The 12,755-nt window shown below is 38.1% G+C and overlaps 2 protein-coding genes across 2 annotated transcripts in view; one reads left to right on the forward strand and one right to left on the reverse strand.

The window, feature by feature from the left end:
• The first annotated feature begins 820 nt into the window (after positions 1 to 820).
• Positions 821 to 1,489, forward strand: CLDN22 (claudin 22). The gene has a single exon (XM_074991853.1). The coding sequence runs from the start codon at positions 821 to 823 to the stop codon at positions 1,487 to 1,489; it is 669 nt and encodes a 222-aa protein (XP_074847954.1).
• A 3,338-nt stretch (positions 1,490 to 4,827) lies between these two features.
• WWC2 (WW and C2 domain containing 2) overlaps positions 4,828 to 12,755 on the reverse strand; it is a 165,410-nt gene continuing 157,482 nt past the window's right edge. The window contains exons 22-23 of the mRNA XM_074992969.1: positions 11,450 to 11,577; positions 4,828 to 7,724 (exon numbers count right to left, since the gene is read on the reverse strand). Of these exons, the coding sequence (XP_074849070.1) occupies positions 7,658 to 7,724; positions 11,450 to 11,577 (195 nt within the window). The 3' untranslated portion in view covers positions 4,828 to 7,657. The remainder of the gene's footprint in view (positions 7,725 to 11,449; positions 11,578 to 12,755) is intronic.

Raw genomic sequence — 12,755 nt, forward strand, 5'->3', positions numbered from 1 at the left:
AAGACAAAGAGATTAGAGGGGACAATGGTAACTGGTTTAAAATTCTCAGCTCTGTTGGCTTCAATTTACAACAATGGAAATTCTTCTCTGAATTCATTATGATGTGTTGGAATCCAGAATTTTAATGGATTGCTTTCTTTATGGTACTTTGATTATTCACTTCTTCTTTGCCCCTTACGTGGATTGGTCATTTTAAAAAAGCCCATTTTAAGAAGAAAAAATGAAACATAAAAGGACCTTTTACAGAGTCTTCCCAGGCTTGTGACATGGAACAGGAGAGTGGAGGACAGCCCATTGTGTATGTTGAGGAAGTCTAGGAATAAAGATTATAGGAAAACAGTCTACCTTTCTTTACAAGGCCTTGATTTACATCCCTGAAATCTCAAATTTAGCTATTACAATGAAGTCCTGTTGTAGACAGAGCTGGCTTTTTATCACCACTTAAAATCTAATTAATCCGTATCGAAGCACAAAGATTTCTGTTGTATTTTAGGGTGAGGGGTCATAGAGCCTTCTTTGTTCATCCTCAGACTTGTAATCATCAGGCATTGGGATATAATTTTACCAAGCAAATTGGAAGGTAACAGATCAAATCTTTATCAGTAAACCTAACTCATAGTTTAGCAGAGTTCTGCGTCCTTTACATGAAACATTATATTCATGAGGAACAAAAAAAGTGTTTCAGAGTTTTCAAAGGGTTAATACCTAAAGCTTATATTCAGGGCACAAAAGAACTAAGATCACCATAGCTCCAACCACTACAAAAGGTATCAGCTCTTATACAGACATTCCCCTAAAGGTTTTGGATTGTGCTCTTACAATGGCATTAGTCTACAGAACTATGATGCAATTAAGTGGCATGTTATTCTCTTTGTTGGGATGGGTTTTATCCTGTCTCACTACCTATTTACCTCAGTGGAAAAATCTCAATTTAGAATTAAATGAATTGGAAATCTGGACCATGGGACTCTGGCAAGCTTGTGTTGTCCAAGAGGAAGGAGGAATGCAATGTAAGGATTTTGATTCTTTCTTGGCTCTGCCTCCAGAACTTAGGATTTCTAGGATTTTGATGTTTGTTTCAAATGGATTAGGACTCTTGGGCCTCCTGCTTTCAGGCTTTGGGTTGGACTGCTTGAAGATCGGTGAAAGACAACAGGAACTAAAGAAACGGCTGTTGCTGCTTGGAGGAATACTCTTCTGGATATCAGGAATCACAGCCATAGTCCCAGTTTCTTGGGTTGCTCACACCACAGTCCAGGAATTTTGGGATGAAAATATCCCAGACATTGTTCCCAGGTGGGATTTTGGGGAAGCACTCTTTCTTGGCTGGTTTGCTGGATTTTGTCTTTTACTAGGAGGATCGCTACTTAATTGCACTGCCTGTTCTACTGAAGTCCATCTATCCTCAGGCCATTATATAGCAGCAGAAATGCAAGATCACTGTCAACACTTGGAAACTGAAAATATTCCTGAAAATCGAGGAGTTTAAGTAGTACAAAGTCTTCTCTTTCTTTTCAAATTCTAGGGCAAGGCAGCAGCTTGTTCCAATAACCATTCAAAGGATTCTTTGTTGCTTAGCTGGTTCACTAAAGTTGTGTCTCTCAATCTTTCTTCCTGTAATTGTTATTTCAAAGAAGTGTTCCCCCCACCCCGGGGGCGGCAAAACTGCTAAACCTTTTGTTTCACGGTAAGACATAGAAGTAATCACGAGTGCATAGAAGAACCACTTTATTTTGCTATTAAAGCTGCATTGTAGACCTCCCAAATGTATAAAATTGCTCTCTCATACATTCGTTAAGAGCCAAAAATATAAACTCCCTTTTCATATGAAATTAATCGCATGCAATTCAAAGGCTTTTGACTCCTTATGGTGGAGCCATCCATCCAAAATCAGATCCGATTTTCATGAGATGGAGTATTTTCATCTCTTAAAATAGCTAAAGTAGTTATAGTTTGGTTCCAGACTTTTTGCTACAAAGAGAACTCTGTGCAGGAATTGTGTTTCTTTATGCAGGAAAATGCTGAATTTCCAAAACCTGAAAATGAGTTCCAGAGAACTATATATTTTAAAGCACTTTTAGTTTTTTAAAAATGCTACATGTAATTCATCAGCATCATAGGCTATTGTCTGAAAGCAGCTAGTAATTTGTTATCCAAATGTAATATAGGGCTGTGTTGGAGGGTAGGGGGGAACAAAAGTTAACCTGGAAGTTCTGACACCTCCATAATTCATACATGAAGAAAAAAATTAAAGAGCCAGGGTTATTGAAAAATGCCCAGTTAAAAGAGTTACTCTGCTCATAAGCATTTGCTATTTTATAGAATTTAGGCAGGGAACTGAGCTTTTAAATGAATACTTGATCGTCAGTCAATGAAAGATCTCTGTTAAAAACTTCATAGGAGCAGTATTGTTCTTGTACATGTAAATAGTTTGATTTTAAACATACATATTTCTTGAAACTTGAGAAATGCTGCATTTATTTCACTATATGCTGACAACCTTATTTGTTAAAATATAGACAGTTTGCATGGCTTTATCCAACACATTATTATTAATTATTATTATTATTATTCATGTTTTAAATTATCTTCTTAAATTAGTTAAACAAGGACACCCAGAGCTATTAAAAGCTACTTAAGGAAAAGGTTTGGAGTACTGTTACCCAAAGAATGATTGAAAGGGCAAGATATTCAAAGACAAGATATTTTCTGCAAAGAAAAAACAGTGGAAAATATGAGTCCAGTTGCAACTACATCTTTGAATTATTGATTTAATCACATTATTTCTAGATACCCAAACCAAATCCACATGGAACCAGATGAAACTAAGCCTGTTCAGATCCTTTTATGGAAGAGTATATTAAAGAGGGAGAAGTATTTCACAGCTTGCAAAATTTGCTTGTGATTTTTTCAACCAGAAATATACTGAAAATGTATCTGTAGTAGCTGGTAGAGACACTCAAAGCATTTGGATTCTATTGTTAAGATGGATATTGCATTCTACTTACATGAACCATTACCTGGAATTTTATTATTTTTATTAGAATAGGTTTTAACTGGTGCCAATTTGTCAGACTGGAAAAATCTCAATTTGGATTTAAATGAGCTGAATATCTAGACCATGGGACTCAGGCAAACCTGTACAGTTCAAGACAAATCAAAAGAAACAGTGTAAGAATTTTGATTCTTTATTAGCTTTGCCTGCAGAGTTCAAGATTTTAGTGTCTACGTCAAATGGGTTTGCACCTTTGAATCTCCTGAGCGCTAATGTTTGATTTCCTGAAAATGTAAGCCGCACAACATGAGCTGAAGAAATGACTGTAACTGCAAAAAAGGAACACTTTTATGGATATTTGGAATCTGAACCCTGCAAGCAGCTTAGGGTGTTACCCATGTTAGCAGAGAAATTTTGGACCGAGGTTATCCTGGAGACTGTCTCAGATGGGAATTTGGAGATGCACTATCTTCTGGAGGGTTTGGTAAATTCTTTGTGATACAAAGTTGCTTTTTATATGCACAGTTAGTTCATCTAACCATCACAAATTGTCACTTCATTATTAATTGGCAGAAATTCAAAATACCCATCAACATTGGTAAATTGGAAACATAGACCTGTATATTTAAGAGCCTTTAAGGCGGCAGAGATCAGTTGCCTTTAAAATTCAACTGGAAGAATCAAGCTTTTCAGCCCAGGATTTGTATGTTTATCTGATACAGAGCTCAGTAACATGACCTCCAAGATGATGATATTTTTAAGTTGGTTATTCCTTTTAACAACTGAGTTGGAAAGCTGCAGCCTTCCTGCAAGTCTGGCGAACCATTTGCACGTCCATGGTAGGGAGGAAAATTTAATGCAATAGTTCTCAGGCCAGTTAGTTTGGTTGTATCTGCCCATGTGATAATACAGTTTGTGACAGTGCAGCTCTGGTAAATAAGACAAAACCATAATGGATAGATGTTTAGTTTAAAAAGTTAACACACATTGTCATGTGCTGATCATTATATCTGCCATATAAAGATAACTTACTATGGATCTAAAGTATGAGTTTTGGATTTCCTATTATGCTATACAGACCAGTTTCTTTCCTACTAGTGACTTAATTTTCCAAACTCATCATGAATTTTTGTCGTTGGTATTTCCAACACCTAAGAAACCTATAAATATTTTGTATTGATGGATTTGCTGCAGAGAAGGTAATGGGCAAGATAATTCTGTGTCCATTAAAAGTGGTTTATGCAAGACCTAGGGGGGTAAACCCTCAGTTGGTACAAGTAGTCATAGCTCCACTGACTTCAGCAGAGCTATGACCATTTATACCAGCAGAGGCTCTACCTCAGTGTCTCTGTTCCCTTTTGGGGTAGGGTGATAGAGTAGAGGAGGGTGGTTAATGCGATCAAGTGGAGTCCAGAATTCCAAGGCTATTTGTCACATGTAAATATATTATTGGTACTATCAATTACTAAATGTTCCTCCATCACAAAAGCACCACACATTGGCACAAACTGCAGCTCATATAAAGCTCCAGGTCTAGAATATTTTATCGGACAATACCGAGCCTGCATGTGGAAATTTGCACCTTCAATGGCTGCAGTCATTGCTATTATACAACACTTTGCAGAGAACATACTTGGACATTAACAGTGGAGTATAAGTGAAAAATTATGAGAGCACTTTCATCATCATGACAGGCCACAACCCTAAGCACTAGCAATGATTGAAATTAACACTGAATTGACTTTCCAAAGTTGACCAAAACAGGAGAATCTTTGCTTTTGCAAAGACTACAGAGGCCACTCAGAAATCAAGCATCCATTAAAATTAAACACTAGTCTTCAAAACAGCTTTTATTTTAAAAAAATTATTTTTTTTCAAATCACTGAAACACATGGAAAGTGCAGAGATGAAAGTTAATCTATGTGATGTAATTTGCATACTTTTACAGACAAAATTAGAACAGAAACACATTCGGAATATAACCTGATTAAATATTTAGTTCAGTCCTGAGCATTCGATATTTAATACAGTATAAACACAGAAACTGTAGAAAAGACTTTATTTAAAATTATCTGATTTGTATCCTATACCATTTTCTGCTGAACTTTGTTCATCTGGCTAAACAATAATATTGTTTTTTACATGTAATACCCAATTTCAAGAAACACCACTGCAATTACATACTGGTAATCGAAGCATGAGAATTAGTTACTATATTCATTATCCCTTGTGCAGGGTAAACTCTACTCCTTGAAGAGTGATATTTATATATTTGAACTTCATGGTTTGTTCACATCCACTTTTAGTTCAGTCTGTTGAATGTTTCAGCAGTGTGAATAATTTGAATTAGTCAACCCAAAATTGTTAAAAGCTGCCTATAAATACGTTTGTAACACTATTAATGATTTGAAAAGTGCGGGGAAGAGCTTATACACTTAAGTTGGTCTCATTTTAAAAATGAGCAAATTTTGCAAACTAAAGTCGTCAGGACTTAGCAGTCTTGGCCAGACCCAATCTTTTTCCTTCTTTTTCTTTTTGTTTGTTTTTTCGTTTTTTTTGTTTTTTTTTTTAATACTAATCTGGATGTTATTCAACATATAAACAAAGCAGCTAGTCTGGCAAAAATTTAGAAAGCTGTAAATATTTTCCACAATAGTTTCTTTAACATCAAACATTTTAAATGGCCAGAACTGAACTATATTTAAAAAGAACATAAATAAGACTGTAAATAAATAAAAGAAAATAAATCATACGGTACAATTCTACACATCCTACAAACATTTTATATAATCAAACTGAGAAGCTGCAACGGTCAACCTTCATTTCACCTCTAAAAGTTGAACTTTTGTTTTTAAAATTTGATCTCACAAGCATGAATCATATCTTCTTGTTTCTAGTAGTCTCTCTCTCTTTCTCTCAGCAGTAAATGTATATCCACGATGAATTCTGCTCAGTCAGTTGGCCTGACTGGCACTTGTTCCAAATTGTATGGCATCCATTATACATTTAAAGGATTTGAATTCATACATGTAGTTTTACGTCACAAGAAAAACCTTGGTTGAAATTAACAAAAAATTCTAGGCACTGCACTTTCTTACCTTGAACTCAGAAGACATTCACAAACATCATGTTCTCTTCATCTTTCAACAAGACTAATTAGTTTCTGGAAAAGTGAAGTATTATGTGGAGGTGGCTTGTCAATAAAGTTAAGGACTAATATTCCACCCACAGAATATTTTAAAAAAATATCCTTGAATTTAATTGAAAAAAACTTCAGAGATTATGTATTGTAGATACAAGTTTAGTTATATCATTTTGGTGATAAGCTCAACCACAAAGCTTTATCAGACAGTATGCTGTAGATGCTTTATTACAGATTTGATGCAGTAGCATGTTTCCTTGGGGACTCTGATAAACACATCCACATTTTGCAACAAAAGGGTCTGGTAAGCCAAAATTTTATTATGATAGACATCTTGTTCACTCCCTATGCTGGTTCAGCTTGAACCAGCCTTTTTCTGAAAAATACCTTGTTTTATTTACTTTAAAAAAAAAGTTATGAGAACTGTAGTACGCATCCCACTGAAATATTTTAAATGTTTTCTAGGTCACATACTTTTCCAGGATGGATTTCCATACAAACAATACTTCAGGTATTTGAGTCAGTGGATTCATTATGAATCTGATGGGTAGTTTTTTCCTCTTCTGACAACAGCACAGCTTTAAGTTTATGAGAACCTGATCTTTTTTACATACTGCTCATTGGCAAAAGTCGACATTTAGGTCACAAGGGTATATCTAAATGTAAGAGTTTACAGCGTAGTGGTATGACTACTTATATTTGAACGCCTTGATGTGAATTTGAAGCAGTTTCAGAAAGCAGTTGTCCTTCTGGAGTTTCACTCTAAGAGGCATTTTAGGGTTACTGGTCTGGCCTTCTCTTTCCCCTCCCAAATCTTGTGGATGCAAAATACTATGCTGTACAGGGCAGCATAAGATACTGTACATTCTCACAGTTATACTCCTGCACTCCGTACTTCCTGGTCTTTCTTCACAGAAATAAAAAGAACAGATACAAAATCCCAATGTAGGTGGCGGAAATCTAAACAGCACCTGTTAGAGGCAGCCTTGCTGTTTTGGAAAGGAGCTTGCATTCATGGTTAATTTCAAACTATATAAGTCATACTTGTACAAAAATATTGCATGGCTTAACAGCCATCTTCACAGTCTGATCGCGTGAAACCAGTGAAAAGATACACAATCTTCTGTTGAACGTAATATTTCTCAACACAGTGCGGTTCAACAGGATACACATTTTCTTTTGTTCCACCTTTACAAAATAGAAGCACACAGGCGATACATACACACTGTACAAAATTTGCATCGGTGTACCAAAATTGTTCTACTTTGGTGTTCTGGTAATTATGGTTTGTTGGGGTTTGTTTGTGTGTGTGTGTGTGTGTGTGTGTGTGTGTGTGTGTGTGTCTGCACACGCACACGTGTGTGCCTTTTAACATAAGAACCCAGTTCACTGTATTTTACAAATGAACATCTCTATACTTGGATGTAAAATAGAAGATCTTTAAAAGCAGGTAGCTATAACTACAAAATGTTCATCTAAAAAGATGAGCAAGTGGAAAAATACTTCAATGAAAAACGTAATTATACATCATCTGCTGGTAGGGATGGTACGTTGATCTTTGCTCTTGTGAAGTAAGCTATCTTCTCCCTAGAATTAGCAAATAAGTGTATGTGATTAGTACCTAAAACATCACACAAGGCCAACAGCTTCAGTATATGAAAATCAGTGGAAAGGGAAAATATGGATAAGAGGACAGATGTACAAACACTCTCACAAAGACAGTGGTAGAAATGTGAAAATTTTCATCTGTTTTCCCACGCCTATGAACAGCACCTCAGCCTATCCCTAGATTATGTTTCAGTTAGCTAGCTAGCTCCCACGCATGTGTCATTCCCACCCAGGCACTGAATTGGCTTTCAACAGCACTGCATGGCATACATGGGAAAGACAGAGAGCTAGACATCATCTGAATATTGAAAGTACCATGACCCATCCCTCCCTGTTAACTCTCTCAATAGTCAGAAGGATGCAGCAAAAGAGATAGGGACAAAACAGAACCTTGAATGCCACTAGACATTGCACCTAGGGGATAAAGAGCCACACTAGTCTTGGAAACTACTCAGCAAAGAAAAGAACAGTTGCACCAAGGAGCAGCAAAACAGTAACATCGCATAATGAACAGCACTGAGAACAGCAGATCTGTCAGCAAAGGCACCAGCTCTTTCACGCGTCAAGAGATCATCCATAATTATTATCAATGCCAGTCCTGGACCCAAGACTGTACTGGACTGAAAAGTCTCAAGCAGATCCGGGGCAGTGAAATACTCATAATTGTCTCTCCACAACCTTCTCTGTAACCTTGCTCAAATGTGGGAGACTAGACATCAAGTAGTATACAACCACACTGCCAACATTATATACTGGTTTCTTGAGCAGAGGCTGCTCTCTGAACAAATAAGTAAAATAACATGTTGACAGGGTCAGACAAATACCCAGAAACCAGCTACTTCTAGATAGGCCCAAGAAGGTTAATAACAGAATATCACTTGTCATCACCTATAGCCCTCAACTCAAAACCTTCCGGCACATTATTGACCATCTACAACCTATATTGGCACATAATGCTATGCTCTCACAGGCCATGGGTGAGAAATCTGCCCTTTCCTACAGACTATGACACAACTTCAGGAAAATTCTCACTAGCAACCACACACCATACCAAAGAAATAGTAATCCTGGAATTTTTCCCTGCAACAAATCCCGCTGCCAACTCTGTCCACGTATTTACTCTAGAGACACCATCAGTGGACCTACCCACGTCAATTACACAATCAGGTGTTCATATTCCTATACCTCCACCAATGTGATATATGCCATCATGTGCAAACAATGCCCCTCTGCTATGTATTTTGGACAAACTGGACAATCACGTTGCCAAAGAATGACTGGACACAAATCAGACATTAGGAATCTGAATACACATAAACCTGTCATTGAGCATTTTAATGGAGCAAGCCAGAGCAATCAAGACTGGCAAACCTGCATCCTAAAACAAAGGGACTTTAACAACAGATTACAAAGAGAGACATCTGAATTGGAGTTCATTTTCAAGTTCAATACTTTACCCCAAGGTCTCAACAAAGATATCAATTACCTTAAAACATTACAAGGACAGTTTCCCCATCTTTGATATTCATGATGATCTGATCTGATGATCTGAAGTAGCCCACTTAACTTAACAGACACTTACAGTAAGTAATTTTCTTCCCCCTACCACACTTTTCTCTCCTATGTAGCTGATTGGTCAGTTTTCATTTCATTTTTTTCCCTATCCTTCTGTTAAATTCTCTTCATGTCACTTCACATTTATCAGAATTTTCCAGATCTGAAGAAGTGGGTCTGTCCCACAAAAGCTCAGTCACCTAATTAAAATATTTTGTTAGTCTTTAAAGTGCTACAGGACTGCTTTTTTGTTTTGTAACAATACCACCTATATACTCTGTGTGAAGGAGGTCACTGACAATCCCCATTAGCAATGGGCCCACTACTTTTCTGCTGACCATTACCAGCCAGGGATGTGAATCCAAAAAGGCAGCAAAACATCTCTAATCACCCTCATTGAATTGGCCTGAACTTATTCCCATTCACAGTAGTAGGTAGCCAAACTTTATCCAACACAATAAGATGACAGCTCTGAATTAACAAGCCATCACCCAAATTGATAGAAACTTCTTGGATGATATGGTGGAGGCAACGAATTTTTACTCTCTCTTTCCCATAATCATAGCCCTTCACTGTGTTATCTGTTGACCGAGGCAACCCACGAGGACAAAGCCAGAGAAGACAGTTGCGCAGGTTAACGCTCTATAGATCATGGATGATTAAACTGCAGCAAGGGAGGTTTAGGTTGGACATTAGGAAAAAGTTCTGAACTGTCCGGGTGGTCAAACAGTAGAATAAATTGCCAAGGGAGGCTGTGGAATCTCCATCGCTGGAGATGTTTAAGAACAGATTAGATAGATGTCTATCAGGGATGGTTTAGACAGTACTTGGTGCAACCATTGGGGCAGTGGGCTGGACTCGATGGCCTCTCGAGGTACCTTCCAGTCCTAGTATTCCATGATTCTATGAAAAGTTTACAATAGTCAGGAAACCCCTCAATAGTGATCTTTTAGCATACTATCCTCCCAAAGAGCCTCCTAGAGGTGTTCTACTTTCATTAGCATGGGGGCAGGGAGAGGAAATCTCTAAACAGGTCTATCACATGACAGAGTAGGTGCACCCTAACCCTTGAACTGTAGGGGTCTATTTCTCCAGTACACTGAGCCTGGTTTCAACTGCCTACTGTTGAGCTCCAGTTGGAAGTTACATGGCCATAAGGAACTTCTGAGATAAAACTAAGACTCTGTCATCCCTAGAGGTGTTGAAGTCAGCATGTACGTTCAGCCTCGGGTCCTGCAACAACACTGTGATTAGGAACGTCCATAGCTCAAGACAAGACTTGGGAGAGTAATGGGTTGCATGACACCTAAACATTAGTTCCAAATTAACTCCTTTCCAAGACTCTCACACAAGACAAAACGCAACATATTTTATCCAATTCTGGAATGAGTGACTGCTGTATTCTGAATTGGAGGCAAGCGGCCTGGTCATACCACCTCCTTGCTCATTCCCCCTAGGTTGGGTCTGTACTGGATAATTAGCTGCTGTACCAAAATAGATCCAGGTACATCATCTGTAAGTCACTACAGATGACACTAGCGACTATCACTCTTGTACCTAAGAGCATAGGCCTAAAGCTAGAATCACAGCCTCTTCAGACTTCATTACAGAGAAAACCAACCAAAATTGAAACTTAAAAGATTTCAATTCTGGTTTATGCTGAACAAAACCCGGGCACAATCTCGACCTGCCTTTGCTATCAAGAGGGACTGAAGGGCCAAACCTTCACCACCAGCCACCCCTTCAAGTGACATGAGCTACTGCCTCAAAGTGCCTGGTGCCAGTAACAAGGATTTCCTGCACGTTGCCTTATTGCTCACTATTAAGTATTCTAGACCGACTGACTTCAGGGGGATTGGCATAATTTTAATAAAAGAATGTCTACTACTTGAAATTATGCCTCTTCTCCCTTAACTCTGTTGTAAGTGTCTGAAATCACAAACTCGCTACACATCAGAGCCCAAGATTAAGACAAGATGTACGTTTCTGACTATTGCAATATTGGTATATTGGGTTACATTCATATAAGTCATGTTACAACACTGCAGTAAATTGACCAGTCCCAAATAAAAGGATGTTCTTCAGATAAGCGTGTAGACTGGCTAAGTACAAATTCCGAAGAGCTGAAGACCAAGCAGCACATGCTGTACCTGAATGACTGCACCTGCAGTGGCACTTTCTGGCTCTGTTCCCGTAACCGGCACACATCCTTGGATGCTCTCCTCATCAATTTTTCAGCACTTAAACCCTGTTTCTTTTCCTCCTTTGATTGTTCAGCCTGTAGAAGGGAAAAATTACAACATTCAGTAACTGACAATTTCAAAGAGGCTGTAAGAGGAAGAATAGGGAGAAATCAGACAAAATTTCTATATATGGAGTTAACAGAACATAGCACAAAGTCAATGACATCTCAAGTAGAAATGGTGTGCGCATTGCTACAGTGGGCAACTAGGTGCTAATTTAGAAACAGCACCTCCACTAGCCTGAGACCTACAGCAAGATCAGTTATTTCCTGGATTTATAGCAGACTATGGTCATACCAGTTTGAACAAAACCAGATGTTGCCTGGCCAAGCGTGCAGTTACAAGAGGGAAAGCGATGGCGCCTTCCTAATATTTAAAATACTTCTGTCCATTTATACTTCTCTACAATGCTCACCTCATCAGTTTCTTATAAAAAGAGACTAGCTTTGTACTCTAGCCCCTATAACGTTAACCATTTTAGATCTATTACTTATTAATGATCATTTGCTTGAGTGTTATGAAGGAAACCAGTTTTTATGGCAGGCATGGAGCTGGAGTTTCTATGCAGCTTTTGGAGCGAGAAGAGATCCCATCCCCTTCCCTAGGCTTCAGAGGTCAGGTTCTAACCTAAGCCATGGCTTCAACATGCTGTGCACACCTGTTTTTAGAGCACTAGTATGAACCACAGCTGTTGCCCCACACCAGGAGGCTCACTCCTACTTGCTTCAAACTGCTCTGAAAGCAGACCTTAAATGCGCTGGCTTCAGAGAGTTGCACACTGTTGAAAATGCACATCACTCATTTACTCTCAGCAACATAGTCGACTAACATTTTTAACATGACCTTATTTCTTGCACTTCATTTTTTAAATAAAAGCAATTTTGCAATAATAAGAGAAAATGTCCATTTTTCAACATTAATACCTAACCACCATACATTTTAAAGAGGGGAGAAGGAAGAGCATGGCACAAAATATCCGTTTTTTCTGTACACAAGCGATTTTAGTAAACAATTTAACTAGCATACTTGCTTTGTGTCTCTGCTCCACTGATTGTGGAAGAGTTACCACCTGTAATAAACCTGTGATTAGCGTTTACTAGAATCACAGCTGAAGCTACACACCCAAACTATCAAGTCAGCTTTAAATAGAGGTTAATGCAGAAAATTCCCTCACCTCCCATTTGCTCTTAGACAGTAGTGTACACAGTATATA

This window comes from Carettochelys insculpta, chromosome 4, assembly GCF_033958435.1.
Source record: "Carettochelys insculpta isolate YL-2023 chromosome 4, ASM3395843v1, whole genome shotgun sequence".
Classification (NCBI taxonomy): Eukaryota; Metazoa; Chordata; order Testudines; family Carettochelyidae; genus Carettochelys; species Carettochelys insculpta.